We start from the raw sequence: 17,419 nt of genomic DNA, 5'->3' as shown, positions 1-17,419 counted from the left end.
ATGAAGACTATTGGAATGATAAAGGATTGATATCAGTATATTGATATACTGATGAGGATAACCAGTGAAGATAAATTAGGATATTTTTTAAGTATCATTTTACTGCAATGTATACATATTTTTCTTGTGAATATGAGACTTCAAAATAAAGAGATATAATTTATTGGAATCAGTGGTTTTTGTGTTTGTGCTTTCCTTTTGTAGTTTCAAAATTACTTTTTTCTACACAAGTCTTTTAAATCTTTCATTAACTTCACAATACATAGTGCTGTGTTACATTAATTCGCGTGTATTAACGAAGTAAAAGTTTAGATTGACAGATGCAGGTGTAGTAGGTTTTCTATTTCTGAATTAAAGTACGTGGTACTTTCTATCTCTGTATTTACAACCAAAATAAGCCAGGAGTTATAAATAGGGATTTCAATCAAGGCTATAACGCCGGTACATAGCGCGCTGTTTGGGGGTATTTAAACTGTGAATTAAGGTGTACCGAATTTCTCCATTCAAATTATCAACTATATCAGGAATGAACATGTACACTGTCCACCATGAAATAAAACATATGTTGATATCGACTTTTGTCATTATGTACTCTGTTTGATAGATAAAATGAAAGGAAATACATAATTTATATCCTTTTAATGTACTGTAAGTTCTAAATAGTTAATTATAAATGTAATGATTGAGCGATTTGCATCCTGTTGAAGTTATGTACCTTTTTATTTATTGTTTTTTTAAAGTGTAAGGTTATCTGTGTTCTTTCTAATGAGGTAATTTAACGCGACAGAAATATGACTACAATCAATTAGACAAACACTTCAACACATCGGAAAAGTGAAGCTCCAATCTATCTCCAAATATCATTAATGGTAGAGTGTCTATTTATAATTCATACAGAACAATAGTTTAATTATTCCTCGCAGATATAAGAGCAAATAAACTTATCTACATCACTCTATCAGCTTACCATTAAGGATGGTTTTAAAGCAAGTACATGTGGATGTTTAAAGTCGGGTTTAATTGACAACAATTAATACTGAATACAAATAGTAACATTACATTTTTGTATGTGTATTTACCTGTTACAGTAACAATACATACTTGACTGGTAGTTTGACATAAAAGCACCAATTAATCGCCAATAGTTCCAATACGTTAGGAGGTTTATAAACCCGATGAAGGGATATTATGGCGACCTAATCAGACCTCATGAAATAATATTACACCATTAATATATAATTTGAATACTTACATTCACTCGAAAGCTAGTAACGGTAAGCTGGGGAAGAAGAAACAGACTTTCTGCTCTTTCCATCACTAGATTTCCTTCTTTATCGTAATAATTTCAATTGAGCACAAAACCTTTCAAAATAAAAGGGAGAGTTTACGAATCGCACTCCTTTATGTTGTCGGTTTCCATTTCCATTATGGCTAGATACAACGATATTGTCATCATAAATGAAGGATGGTCATTTCCCGTAGAAAGTTTACCATGAACATGTCTATCGATATCACTGAATCCAAGACGGGCAGGACCATTGGCACCACGACATTGAGTATAATGACATACTCTGTTTGGTTATTCTATTTACCCAGAAACCCGACACGGTCGGAACTGTCTGCCCATCCTCTCCAGAGAATACACACGACCTCAAACAACACTGTCACTAAGTAGGTACCCTCCAAACGGTTGTCTAAGTGGCTAAATTAAACACTGTGTTACTGAACTCTTGTTCCTAGACGACGTTCACTAGATATGTTAAATGTTTATCAATGACGGCTTTCTAATGTTAATCGGAACCATCCACCGTGACCATTCTCTCAATTGATTAGAATAAAGATATAATTCACGGTTGATTCGGTCAAGTCTCCGTGTGTCTTTACCCGGAACAGTTATTCCACGCTGTTTCCAAGTCACAAAGAAAGCCGAAAAATGAGCATGTGTCGTATCGACTAGTGCATACCAACGGAAATCAAACTTGTAAGTATATATCGTAACAATACAGACACCTGTATATCAAGGTAGTCATTTAAATATCTCTTTACCTTTACAGGTAAGGAATCTTCATTGTTTACTGTTACATCAGGAAAACAACTTGAATTATCTCTAAAATCAATTTCACAGCTCAAGTAGCTAAGTTGGCAATACCTTTGCGGCCTTATGAGACGCTTGGGAACATTGGGAAAATACAGTGTGCGGTAACTTCACCATAAGACTTTCGTTTTGTTTAGATAAGCTAATCCACTTGAGGTTAGAGAGGTATTAACAGATTATCTACCCCGAATAAACCCTATATACCGTACTAACTGGTGCATGTAGTCTTCAAATGTAGAGCAGTTAGCGTTTAAACTCAAGGCCCGGTGCTATTTATTTTCTATAAAGGCCAATACACTGTCATAAACGGAAACTAACAACCACACATGGTTATTCAATCAGCTTGATTGAAGTTTTAGATTGCCCGTTATCTTAGTACGGATAACTTGTTATTTGTTATATAATGCATTTCTTTCAAAGAGAACAACAGAAAAAATGTGATTTTAGTAATTATTACGACGTAGGAAACAAAAAGAATGATATGAACCTTGTATAAGTATTGATAAAGAAAATATTTTACAACATGGATTTTTCGTGTCAATTTTTAAATCAACTGTATAACGACAGTGTCATGTATTAAATGATTAACGATACATAGGTATAAAAGTCCAAACCTGTCGTGGTGTACAGACAGCACTGTCCAGACTAATGCTTCCTGGCCATATATTGGTCAGGCATTAGCTGTAATGTAAATACGTTACGGCGGACCATTGTGTACAGCGGTTACTTATAATACATTAGCATGGCTGACTTAGGATCCATTACCAAGTATATTTACTTATATTTCTATTAATCCATTGACATTTTGTCAAGAGTACGTATCGATGTCGTTTAATATTCAAATCATCACAAACTTACTAATGTTATGAAATCTTTGATATCCCAACATCATTAGAAATATAGAATTCAACTGGATTTAAATAAAGTGATAGATCATGCGTTAAAAGTATTTTTAAGTGCAAGACAATTCCATTTTTTTCACTCCATGTCGAACAAAAATGATGAAAAAATGAAATAATAAATTCAAAATGCGTTTATTTTATTTATTTTCAATTTTGATTGAAATAATTCAATACCGAAAGCAGAAAGATACATATGATACCCGCTAAAATACGTTTATTCTCATATTATGGCATTTCAAAAGATAATTGGATCGCACTGATGTTGCTCGATTGTCTCGGCACATGGTAACATTCCATTCGAGCTGGAACTCATCTGTGCTATGCAGAAAGAAAATTAAAGTTTACTCACTCTTTTTAACAATTATGAGAAAACTTAAAAAAAATCAATCTTGGCTATAAAATATATTTTATATAAAGCAACAAACTAGATTGCATATGCTCGAATGCTTGCGGTATATCAAATTAATGTGTCCTTTTACCAAATATCTTATGATATAGCCTTGACTTGAATGATGTACTATAGTTAATGTTGGAGGAAGCTCGCGTAAATTAACATTCGAATAAAAAACAAGTCGTGTAACTCCATATCGGCACGTATATTGAAATTGACGTCTTATCGGTATGTTTTAAATATCCGTTTTTATGGTATAATAAAATAGTGAAGAACATGCATTTTGTTACCTAATAAATAATCCATTAAATAGATAAGACACTAACTCTGAACTCGGGTGCTCGCCAGGCTAATAAATCACATGTTTTTATCGATACACAGTCGTGTGCGGAATATTTTAAGGTAAGCTATCAAATGAATAGTTGATACAGTTAATTACGTGTTAAGTACGCAACTTGGGCTGAACCAGGATACAGTAAATGTTTATCTGTTGTACACATACACATAGTTGTTAACATACCTACATTTATAGGTAAATAAAAGTGAAAATGTACCCAAACAAATTATAGACCACTTACATTTGATGTGAATAACAATTACTTAACCCACATTTCCTCACTTTTATATAACAATAAACAACCTGGTGTTCTTAAATATGTTATCCATGCATGCATTAAGTAATTTTATCTTTAATAATGGCATAATTTAAACATTAGATATATATATTTAAAAAAAAATCTTTACTTAGCAAATAATACTTTTCAATATGTATTTCTTTTACTTTTGAACACTTTGATATATACGTCTAGACCTGAGGCATACCTATAGACTTGCTCTTTGGAGATTTTTTTTTATTTATCTGGAATCCCATATGGACTTTGTAACATTTGAGATTTATTCGTTTTGTTCAAATTTGTTTTTGCAAAATATTTTTTCGTAAATATTACTTTTAAGTCATATAAATGATAGTATTTATTCATTTTTAACCAGAAATTAAAGTGGCTCAACATTTCAACTGTATCTTTGACACTTGGTAACACGCATGCATCAATGTAAGAAATTGATAAAGGAAACTGTGAAAAAATATACCGCTATTCATTGGCTAACTAATCTATAAACACATCCTTTTATACATCAAAGGTTTTCAACTCTTATGTAAGTGTACATTAGGAGTTTAAATGTCAGACTCAAGAAAAGGAATTATTATTAAATATAATATTTCAGTGAAGGTGAGAAAATTGTCGATTTAAAAGACTTACAGATTTAGGTGGCAGACGATTTGGCGGTATTGTGTCATTATTCGTAGTCATAAACTATTTATATTTTACGTGACCTTACATAACGTCAAAAGGGCCCCATACAAAGTATGATAGACTTCAAACCATGCAATCCAACCCAAACTATTTTTTCATTTTATCAGATTCATATTTACAAAAGTGTAGTAGAACTTTTAGGGGTCGATGTATATGACAGAAATTAGTTTACAGATATTCCGTTTCAATATATCGATCTTACCTTATTAAGCAGCCTAGGTTGATTATTGTCGGAAGCGGAAACAGTCTACAGTTTACTTTTATTGTGAAAACATACGTTATATTTTTCTTTTAATTCGTTTTCTGTTTGTTGGGGAAGTTTCTTGTTTGAGTTGATAAAGCCTTGTCTTTGTTACCCGGTCACCACCTTACCTACCTGGCCTTTAAACACATTGTTCCTTTGTTAAAAGATTTCTTATTTATCAAATTCTTGTGAATACGACCTTTAAATCGAGACTACACGAAATGTGAGAGCATTCATCCTAGATCTATAACAAATATACAATACGACCCCGCCGATCTGTAAGGGGTTTACACCTGTACTTACCTAGATCTACTTAATGAGATAGGTATAAGGACCCTAACACCCCACTGTCCCTCAAGTAATCATCAACGGTACACGGCAGAGGTGTGTCCTAATGATGATCTGGTCAATCACCCCAGAGACTTTACTAATGACCCAATTATGTACTAGATTATGAAGGATCGATTGCATCTTAATTGCAATATCATGGATAGCATTATATATAGTTAACATGATTATTAGCCCCCAAAAAATGATATGTCTGTTTAGGGTTACCCGACGACCCTAATATTTTCCTCACTTTTCTACGAAAAAAAAATAAAAGTCGGGATTTCGATCTCAGACTCCGGTTCCGACCTTTATTTTAGAGTGAAAGACACTTAAAAAAGTTTTTAAAAAAATCTTCCCGACCAACCGACCCCATTGTTTTTGCCAGTGTAACCCTGAATAGACATATTTTTGGACTTACTTTAAATCACATGTACCAGAAAGTATTTTTATATATATTTTAAAGACGTCTCAATGCGACAATAATCTTATTACATTGTATCTGGGTATGAAAAATCAGAAAAGAAGAAATGTTAACAAATACAATAATCACATTACAAATATATAGTTAGAGAACAGCTGCAGAAATACGATCTTATTGATATCGATATGCGCCAACAGAACGTTTGAAAACAAGGATTCGATACAACTTTAAGCCCAAAAAAACTCTCAAACATTTTTACCGTAATACAATATTAACATATACCCTTTTCAGTTTATTAATGCAGCCTATGTTGTACTTTTATTTTATTCATAACGTCTTCACCTTCATTCAGTTTTCACTATTCGTATAACAGAAATTGTTTGCATATTAAAATTCCACTTTTAGGGGTTGCTAGGTGATAATGACCCAATATTGATGAACATGTAATTTTTCTGACAGGTGAATACATTAACAGGTGACAAATCGAAAATAGATCGACCGTACCTGTGGTGAAATAGATCGCCCATACCTGTGGTGAAATGGCTGTGTAATGACTGTCAGGAGGTATCTGGTTCTAAGATGTTATCCCCCCCAATAATGTTAAAACATATCAGTCAAACCCTCGTGCCTTACCACTGTTATGACGTGTATTAAAGAGAACTAACATCAGAATTTATACATATGTAATGACAAGTTTTCATAGGTTCTCCAAGGTGTACTTGTCCTAAATAACTCAAATATCTCATACAAATATATATATCTTTATATATCAGTTAATATATATCTGCTATTGTATAAGTTTACAAAGAACTTGTCAAGTCACCCATTAGAAAAAAAATACCATTATTTTCAAACTGATGTTTAAGTCATTTTTGTGACATATTTACGATAATTATGAACTGAATGTGCATCAAATGTGATCCGCCAAAACAAAATATAATGTGACTTGAGTAATATTGGTTCTAGGTCATATTTATCAATACCGTGTTAAATCTTATGTAAAATAAACCCCGTACTCTTTAACGTGTAACGTTAACGATGTCGGAGACACCATGTTCGCCGAGATAAGACAAATACTACTTAGGGCCAGGGGATCATCACCTTATACCCGACAGCTTACTGTTAGTACATACAGTATACCACCAACAAAGACTGGTGTGGATAACTTAAGGACGTTAACACCAATATAGGGAGATACTAGTTACAGCGGTACATGTGGTATCATACGTATAATACTAGTATAGTATTTACAAGGGTGATACGAAAATATAATGGGTCTATGAAAAGTGTTGTATTGAGCGAGGTGAAAAATTATTAACATTATTAGATAATAGCAAACACTATCGAAAACATACAAGTGTAAATCTTAGTTTTTAGATTTTGTTCAACTTTTAACATGTTTTCAACTATTGTAATTTAAGATGTAGCAATAATGAAGTAATATTAAGTGGTATTCTATGTAAACAGCCTGTTTGTTAAGTCTACGTAAACAGTTTTGAAGTTGGCCATCTTTAGAATGCGTAAACTTACTAGAAGCAATTTACTTGGTAGCATTATCGCGGATGCACACCAAAGAGCCCGAGAGTTCGTACCTTACTATACTTGTCAGAAATTTCACAAAACTTGAGTGAAATAAGTCACCAAGACTACGGGTGGTCAGAGACTACTGTAACTGCCTCTAATGACTTACTTGTATCAGATGTAACACCCGCGCATTGGTTTCTGACAGATCCACTCCTTTAAGACTCTCCAGACGGGACGTATCGTTACGTTTCCGTAGATACCGAGGGTAAGGGTGTTTCCGTCGTTCCTGTCTCATTACTCCAGCCACAAGGGCGGGCATTTTTTATCCCTGTAGTTATCGAGAATCAGTGTACGGACTAAAGGACCGCATCACTGTCCGTCAGGATTCAACATTTCATATGCTAAAGTATTGGATTGGCGATTTCTGCAATTTCACAAATCATTTCCTGCAAGCTAGACTTGATCACTTAAGGTTAATGTCACAAAGCCGCTCTAATACGTGAAGCATGGTTTACCTAATGCAGACGTGGTGTACTCCTGTCATCGATCAGAATATCCCATATCTAGTATTAAGTTGTTTGTACCCCTGTTTCACAGCCACAGTAACAACTTGATGAATGGTATCCAAATGTAGATGCGTAAAAATAAAGCTAAGTATTTTTCATCAATGATTGTACGTAATCTTAAACAATGTTTTCTCAAATACAGAAAACGGAAAGACGTGTATATAAACGAAGTGTTTACTATCTTCAGTGATGTTGTTGACAACTGTTGACCATCATCTAATCGCACCCGCTTCTGGTAACCGACGTACGCTGGTTTTAGGAATGTCCTACACTGCGGAATGTTATTGAATCTCTTTCCGAATCAAACAGATATGACATAGGAACACTTAGGAGCAGTTCCTTGATTCTGTCATCAGAAATGTGTATTTGGTAATCTGACCTGGTTTTTTCCCAATTAAACCACAGCCCCGGCGACAAAAAACTCCATAAAAACTACATAATGTGTTCGTACCTAACACTAACACGTGAAATTTTGAAGTCGTCCGCCCGGGGAAAGTGAAGTCTACGTGTTGGAGGAAGCCCTTCCATCAGTGTGGACAGAGGGAGCGTTGTTATCAACCCTGGCGACAGGGTCCCTATGTACAATGAGTTTCTTTCAACGTCACAACTCTCCGCAAGTCCAGAGCGAGAAAAGTCCGGTTAAATCATAAATGTCAATATTGAATCTCCATGAACATTCTATAGCATAAACTCAATGTAAATGTATATGGGTACTTGACTGAGAATACTTTTATCCATACCTACGTTGGTTTTAATCCGTGTGGAGTGAAGTTTAAGTGGAATCACCAGGCTGAGGTAGAGAGATACGTATATGAGTTTCGTGCGGCACACTGCGGTATCCCCAGATAACCAAGTGGGCTACCCTACAAGTGTTGTTTTTGTGTATTACGATCTCGTGGCTCGGGTCAAACCTTTCAGTTTTACATTTTAAACTTTAAATAGAACAGAAAAGTATTATGATTGATAAAATATCGTGATCCCGTGTTATTTGTTTGTGTTGAAAACTCCTTACATGTTTAGCGAGATATTCCCATTATCGCTGTATGCCTCGATAGTTTTCTATAATCCTATATAACACAAATACAGACAGCTGGTGAATACGACGGTAATGAAAGAGTAAAAACCAATTGTAAGGTTGATCATCAAATAAGTAATGTCCCTTAATTGTTCAAGTAAATAATCATAATCTAAATTTTATATCATGACGAGCAGACTTTCATACGTAACCCTACAATACACAATGATAAGTAAACAGAGCTTACGGGTACGTTTTAACAATGGGGGTATTGAAATGATCACTAGTACTGTTTGTTATTAGTTACGGCTGTACTATAGCTGGTGTTTGTGTTGACACGACACTACATACCTATCAAAAAGCAATTAAAGCTGGAAATATGACAGGTAATTATTGTATAGGAGAGATTAGAGCCTTGCTGAGGGGATACTGATATACCTCTTTAGATACCCCTTACCCACGTTAATGAGTGGGTTTTTTCATATTTCTATTCATTTTTACAGAAGTTACTAACACTTATTTTGTCAGAGCAAAATTGAGATTTCAGTTATGCTTTATGCTCATAACAAATAACTAAAGATAAAATAAGAAAATATAACAGGAATAGTTTCGGGTTTTGACCGGTATACAATTGCATTACAAAGCGTCTTTGCCAATGCAAGAAACTTCCAAAAAGCAGTTGGGCATTCCCTGTAGCTACAAACCCACTACTGAACAAAAACCTAGATACTACATCGGTACATGTATACCAGATAATGATATGCCAGCGTTATTGAATAAAATCAACAGTTAACAATACATATACACGGGCCCCAACTCAACAATGAAATAGATAGTCATCCAGGCATTAAATACCGTCAACAAGTATCATGTAAAATGGATCAGTGATAGTTTTATAAGAAATGTTAGATAGTTTTTAGTAATTCTGTATAACGTATTTTATCTTACTGGTGCGGTAATGATGAATTACAATATATACCTTCAGTGTCGGTTGAAACAGGGGATTTTACAATATCAGTTGTTATTACAAAAAGAACAACAAACAATATTTTTCTGCATTTGCTTTGAACTCCTTTAATGGTTAAATGACATAACGTGTAATGTATATAAAGGATAGTTGTGTTGGTGTCATCATTACACATCCATAGTAACTGGTCTCTAAATTTGTGATTTAGCTCAGATCTGGTATTATTCATCAATCTGGTGGTGTTCATGAAGCGAAATAGGTTCATTAATAGCCACAGGGTCATATTTTAGTAGTATATTTTTCATGTTTTGCCTTGGACTCAATTGTCAAGTTAAAAGACATAATACATATATAATGGTATATGTAAAAGCTAGTTGTGTTGTTGTCACCACTGGTGAGATAGTGCTTTAGGTCAAGTTTGGCCTCAACGACCAATCTAATGGTGTTAATGTTGATGGAACGGTTTCTTAGTAGACACAAGGCTGCATTTATATATTTTGTATCTAAAGTATACGTCCTTCAATATGAGGCTAGATTTTTTTTATTATCGTTCAATTTTATTTAGGTCAATAACGGTATTTCACGGAATGTATTTTGATATATTGAACACCCTTAGATGTCAACATTTACATGGAATGTAGGCGGAACGTCAAACTAATAAAGTTTGGCCCGCTAAATTTATGCATTTAAAGACTCTTGGATTCAAAACCACTCGTGCATGAAATTGATTTTCACTGTTAATTAAGTAACACTTAAATCTATACATTTATAGCACCCGTTTCATCCGTCGTGTAATAAAACCATTTTGTGATATTTCCTGTGGATAGAGCTGGGTCGACACCAGAATGGCGGTTTTGATCGAGTTCGGTGAAGAGTATGACGTTGTTTTCTACCAGTTTACACCTCGTGAAGGAGGGTTGATGGAGCTCACTGAGGGGTCTATATAACACGTGATATATCTGCATGTTCTGGCATGTTCTAGTGCTATGTTAGGTTAAATCTCTAACTATAGACCTCGAAAGGAAAGGTAGAGTTAATAAAAGTATAAATATTGAAATCAAAACAAGATTACATATGGATAAAGCACACGATTAAATCCTGTCCCTATTCAAGTGACTGTGGCATACAGTAGTGTAGCTTGATATTTTCAGATACGTATACAATAAAGTCTCAATTTGATGTTCGCACTTTAAAACCTTACCTGCATACAGATTTTCCCTTAAGTAACCCTAATGATACATATAACAAATACAGATTTCTCCACTATATACGATACGTGTTTATTTTTGTTACAGTTTACAACGAAAAAAGGTAAGTAAATTAATCTCATAAACAAATTCGATCATTTGCGGGAAGCATGGAAGGTATATATGAATAAACTTGATATATAAGAGACATTTAAAATTCAATAAAAACCTCACATTTAAATTCAGTTTACCTTTGCTTACTGCCTAACGAACATGTGTGTACTTTGTTATATCTTCTGTCTTGACGTTCATGGTAATTTGTCTTGCATTCGTGTTTATCTATTGTTGAAAATTGAGATGACTTAAATTATTTAATTTTCTTGATTTTTTTTCTACAGGGGTTACCTCCCTTCCATTTTAGTTCCGTTTGACCTAGGGTACCTATATATGGGGTGTGACTGAACATATTCCAGAGGAACAATAAATCGTTTTATTGGGACTGTAGATTGTAAAACCTTGTATCACTCTATAACCTTTATCTTTAGATTGAATTTATTGGTTAGTACATATTCACAGGCGTGCTTTCACATGTTGTTGAAACTTTTTCTCGAGATATAAATATGTGCATAATTATATTTTTATTGGTTTTACAAGTGCCATTTATTTATTTCGGTCTTATGTAGGTATGTTTGTTCTGTTTAAGGAGCTCTACAGATATTTAGATAAATAAAAATGACTAGGTAAGATATGCTTTATTTCACTTTTGATCAACAAAGGTTTGAATCCTGAATATTAATGTCACCAAGAGGTCGGCTTCATTACTATACACGGGTAGTGTCTAGCCTACGACTAAATGTGTTGTATGGCTGGGGAGGAGTACCATTGATGTGTATTGTACTGATCTATTGTGCTGTGACAGTCATTAAATGCTCACTGATAAATACACTTTAATAAAAATCCAAATATAAACGCATTATAACAGTGAATTGTTAGGAACATAAGAAACCTGTTTTTAAACACGCTAGCGCCATTATTAATTTTCTTTTATATAAAGTACATAGCACATTATCTTCAACATTGTGACCTAGACAATACCTAGTTGGAAATTCGCTTTTGTATACTTTAACAAGGTATAATTCAAAAATAATTTTGACCATTATGTTCAAGAAGATATGAGTTCCTTATGCCATTGAGGGGCTATCTTAGATATTTACGGACTTGTCTGTTTCTCTATCATGATATTTTATATTCATTCCTTTTTACATCATGCAATACAGTTTCGTCCATGTTTGTTTTGTATTAGCCTGATGCTAATCAGGGTACTGATTTTGAAATATGGTGTATTTCTTAATAATTTACCATGGTACATCTCCTCTATATTGATTTGCTTTGAAACTATTCTGACGCTCCAGTATTTTTCTATTCAAATTCCACTCGTCGGGTACTTTTGGAAAAAATTATTAGAAAAAAGTTTTTTATGCCTATCAACATTTTCATATTGATAAATCATCAATCATAAATTTAGTTTAAAGGCTTCATTTGTCGGAATAAATTCATAGCATGAGGTTCATATATTTTCTGCACGAGTGTTTTCTCGGCAGACTACATATTAGATCGATATAGCAGTAGTAATCCTAGTACTCTGTACATTTACATTCTGTTTGTAAAGTTAGATAGTTAATTCACTTAACCTCTCCCGCTGCGAATGAGATCTATATCAAAAAGTTTATGAAAATGCCGTAACCATATTTTTTTCATTTCAGTTAATTTATTATCAGTCGATCATTTCTTCAAATATTATAAGTGTAAATCCGAGTAAAACTTATATCGTGTTGACAAGCGATCGAAGATAAATCGGGATAAGATGATTCAATTAACATGATAGAATGAAATCGTGTATAGGTTTATGTATTGATCCGGTCTCTATCTGTAATGTGTCTTGTGTATAGGTAAGCCACATCGAGATCAATCTACTGAAATTAATTTCACCGGAGAAATAATTAGACGGTTTGCTGTCAGGATTATGAATGTAAAAGACCTTGAAATTCCAGCAGAAAGGATTTCTAACAATGGTGTGTCAATATTTGGCCGCCATGTTGATAGATTGTTTAGCGAATAAAGGCTGGTGAGTGTGGGTATGTGTGATGGATATTTGCTTTATTAACACTCCGATATCCAAGTTCAATAGTGATTCGCTCACTGCTGGGATAATTCCGTAACGAGAAGGATCAAGCGGGGCCTTTAGAACATAGCGAACTAAAATAACATAAAATCGAGACTTATTCAGAATTTATTTCCATAGCGACCAAAGCATGGGACAACAAGGTTCATTCAATATCTTGAATATTTTGAATGTTCCAGGCTGGTTTTAAGCTCTATGTGCTATGAACATTAATTCTGAATCGGTCAGGGTTATTTTATTAATTTTTTTTCTATGTATTCGAAAACTTCTTCATCAAACTTAACACTAACCTCCCAGAATATTCTGAAAAAAGCATAATTTACCGGAATTATTTAGAATAAAGCAAAACATAAGCAATTCTGAAGTTACCAAACCATGCTTAAAATCTACATCGTCCGATTGAAAAAAAAAATATCATCAGAACTGATCTAAATGACCGCCAAATAAACTTCAATGACGCCACATGGATAATGATATATGTTTAAGGTTTATATTGCAAACGTGGATATTATAAAACCGACGAGGTATCGATATCATGAAACTTTAGGCACATGTAGATATAACAGCAGTACTCTCACCAATCAGATGCTGAAGGTTAACCTTGTTTGTGCTGAAATGAAACCTCGCAACAAATACCACAATATCAAAATCAGTATCATTCTCACAGTTATGTAATATTATCTTTATATCATTCAGATGCTATTCTATCCTCAATCTAATTAACGTCTCCAACCGACAGAGACAGTTTATGCCGGAGAATCATCGATATTCTGGAACCGAATTTGTTGACTGCAGCAAAGGACGTTATATGTATTAGTGGTAGAACTAGCGTATAAACCCAATGAAAAGCTGCGTTCTGATATGTAGTTCATATTAAGTATTACTATGGTTTTTTGTTTGTTTTTTTTTACTATTTTTGACCTTTACAGTTTCTATTTTAGTATTTCCTTTGAATTAAATGATCTGTGGTCTATGACTCAAGCTAACGTTTTGTAAATATTTCTTGTCTTTTTGTTTTGTTTTGGCGTGCTCTTGTATATCAGATTGATAGAAGACACACGCACATCATTATTTTGGATTATTTTAAAATCTATAACGATCTTTGTTATTTAGAATACAGAATACCAAACCTTATAATGATGCGCACCTGGGTGACCCGGAATCTGAAGACAGAACGGACGTCATTGCCCCATAGTAATCACACAGGTCTTAAGTTTCTTCTCCTATATATAGGAAGTACCCTATTGTTTATATATACGGATTCCAGATATAAATACATCACAATAAACCTATTTATGACTAAAATCAATTAAAATACTGGTAATATTATACAGTTGTTGTTTTGTAAACAAATAGCATTGTTTACGAATTGATATTTACTGTAAGTCTATAAAACAATACGATATTATGGTTTTCATTAAATTAATTTTGTAAACATCGAAATTTTATTAAACATACATCCGGTCTGTAAAGTTTTGTAGTCCAAAGTTGATTGGCCAATCAGAGAGATCTAGCACATCAGTTAAGCGAGTAAAATTATAATGGGTGACAACTTTGGCAAAACAATTTCCATTGGTTTTTATGTTCTTCAGTGAGATTATTTCGAGTCTGATATGGATTGGGTTGAAAATAAGGTTTTAACTCGATCAATCTGTAATCATAAAGCTACACAATGTCGGATATTAGGAAGAGGGAAGTAAAAGTTTAGGAAACATAATTATTTCCGATAAAGATACTGACAATAAGCAGTAACTAGTATACATTTTGTGACAGTATATTACTAATCGCGTGACCTTTCCATACAGTGTAGGTTAACGGGTATTTGATTTACATAACATTACGTTTAGTATGACAGCTAATATACAACAAGCATTATTGTTTTCATCAAGGTATGTACGTTACTGTCATACATAGGGATATAACTTCACAATTTATTGGTCTTTTTCACAACAAATTATAGATTTCATTTAAAACGCTGACATTTCATCAATATAATCGACCGTTTCATTTGACAATCGACGGATCTACATTTATAGATCTATAGAATTAGGGTAAAGTTATGCCTGAAGCAAAAGTACAATTTATATATCATTCATATGTATCTATCGGCCACAGTATAAACATGAGATGTGTTACCAATATACGGTTAAATTATAATATTCAGGCATGCGCAGTTCACCGGAATAAGCTCCACTTTTGATTGACGTAATTAACACCAGAAAGTAAACAATAAGATAAGCTTTATTGGTTACAAATTCGATAACATTATTCCCCCCTATCGCGTTGTATACCAAAGAGACCCACTAGGTTACAGTTATAGCCATTGTGGTTTTTTCCATTAGGCCAGTATGCATAATTTAGAGCCCTATTTTATGTTGGCCTGCTAAAAAAGATCTATTAGGATGCATTATTAACTTTTAGGTTACAATAAACAATGTGCATTGTTTATTTACACGTGTAATAATCAACAATGGATATCATTAATATTTTATCATATGTTTTCTAATTTTTGACTTTGTTCAAATTATTTATTTTACACAATTATAAAGCATTCGCATGAAAGCTTAAGCCTGGCAGTATTAAACTAGTTTTTGCGCGTGTAAATTGAACAAATGAAAGAACGAAAAGGTTCCACAGAAGAAAACATTACCGAATGGAAGTATTTCAATAAAGGTTATTGGTTACATATACGAAATGTTATTTGACAGCAAATTCAATCACTGTTGAGCAGCGTAACTCTAATTTATGCCACAGGTTTACAACGTTATCTATACTATAGTCAACTATACGTTTAGATATACAAAAAGTGAATCATATAATTTGTTTATGTATTTGCTTGTTTTGGTTTTTAAGTCCTTTGATACCATAGGTCAGGGTGTCGACACCAGCAACAGGAACTAGTGACATATTTCATACTTAAACATGTGTTTCTGAAATTCTATACTGTTGTTGCTTTGACGACATCTAGGATATACAAGAATGTTCTGGGACCAATAAATCGCGAATATGGATTACAGATCATAAGATTCGGTCTACATACTCCCTAATAACGGTGCACTATAATTATTTTCTCTGCTGTCGGTTTTGGAAATGATTCCTGAATGGGGGCATTGTGTTACAGCCTGTTATCACGCTAACTGACGTCACGACCTACACAGGTAAATAGGTAACATTATACCGGAACCACAACTTCAAATAAACAGGGTGTTCTTTGTGTCTCCTAACATGTAAAATATGTATTAAGAATTTCAAAATACTATAAAAAGTCTTTTTTGGTCATGTCAAATAGTAATATTTATATCAAAGCCGTATTAGCATCTAAAATAGATCTTAGATGTCAATAAATATGTATATGTTCTCCATAGTGCATAGATATATTGGTATGACTAACTTTATAGATCGCAATATTTTTTTCAAAGTTTCTCTATTTGGACACAAAAATATCGTTGTTTCGTTGTTTTGGAAACGGATTCGTTCAATTATTATGTTTTCTGTATCCAGTCTCATTTCTTTGTGCATAACGCAGTATATGTCAAACAATGGAATTGATTTTGTTGGTTGAAACTAAAACAATAATATAAAAAAAATCTTAAAAACATGACAAACAAAAATAAATAGCCTTAAAAAAGGTAGAAACAAGCAATCAGAATAGTGAGAATTGTCTCTACCATCGAATCACAAATTTAGGTCAATATAGGTCATGTATTGTAGAGCAATCACATGTGAATCAGTAGACGACAATTAATCATTACAAAAACAGACAGCATGCCATTGTAAGAAGAAAACAGAAATTAACTTTCCAGGTTCTCGGGGGGGGGGGGCGTTTTACTGGGCGTTTTACTGGACGCACTCATACCCTCTTTCAAGACAATAAAGTACTCATTATTCTATAAGTGTATGAAACAATATCATAAAACTCTCTCTGTAAATTGTCACAAGGGACATATGTCAATAAAGTACAGCTATAAATTGATGAAATAGCCAGCTACTTTTAATGTAAGTATTACGACTTTATAAGATCGGCAAGGATTGTAATATAATGTAGGTGCTTGAATACCTGAAAATAGACCATTTTTATGTCACATGTAGAGTTCTATAAGTATTTACCTTGTATTTCCCTCAACCTAATTTAAAATGTATCTAAAATGTAAATGTCAAAACCAATTAATCCAATATCAATATACATATCTCTGGTAGTTTACGTTGCTCAACCGATTATGAAATATTAGTTAATGTGGACCTTTCGTGTGGAAATACTAGACAGTCGGGTATATTGCGTAGA

At 33.4% G+C, this 17,419-nt stretch overlaps 1 protein-coding gene across 4 annotated transcripts in view; it reads right to left on the bottom strand.

The window, feature by feature from the left end:
- The window catches only part of LOC138329658 (NACHT and WD repeat domain-containing protein 2-like), a 67,142-nt gene that overhangs the window by 18,487 nt on the left and 31,236 nt on the right, over positions 1-17,419 (bottom strand). Inside the window, exon 1 of one of the 4 annotated variants that reach the window (XM_069276896.1) lies at positions 7,387-8,665. The exons of 2 other annotated variants lie outside the window; for them this stretch is intronic. In XM_069276896.1, coding sequence (XP_069132997.1) covers positions 7,387-7,539 — 153 coding nt within the window. In that variant the 5' untranslated portion in view covers positions 7,540-8,665. Of the gene's footprint in view, positions 1-1,252; positions 1,970-7,386; positions 8,666-17,419 lie in introns of those variants that run through there. One more of the 4 variants, XM_069276898.1, reaches the window with a different exon arrangement.

This window comes from Argopecten irradians, chromosome 8 (assembly GCF_041381155.1).
Source record: "Argopecten irradians isolate NY chromosome 8, Ai_NY, whole genome shotgun sequence".
In the NCBI taxonomy this organism is placed as follows: domain Eukaryota; kingdom Metazoa; phylum Mollusca; class Bivalvia; order Pectinida; family Pectinidae; genus Argopecten; species Argopecten irradians.
Note: the sequence above shows the minus strand (reverse complement) of the source record. Positions and strands in the feature narration are given on the sequence as shown.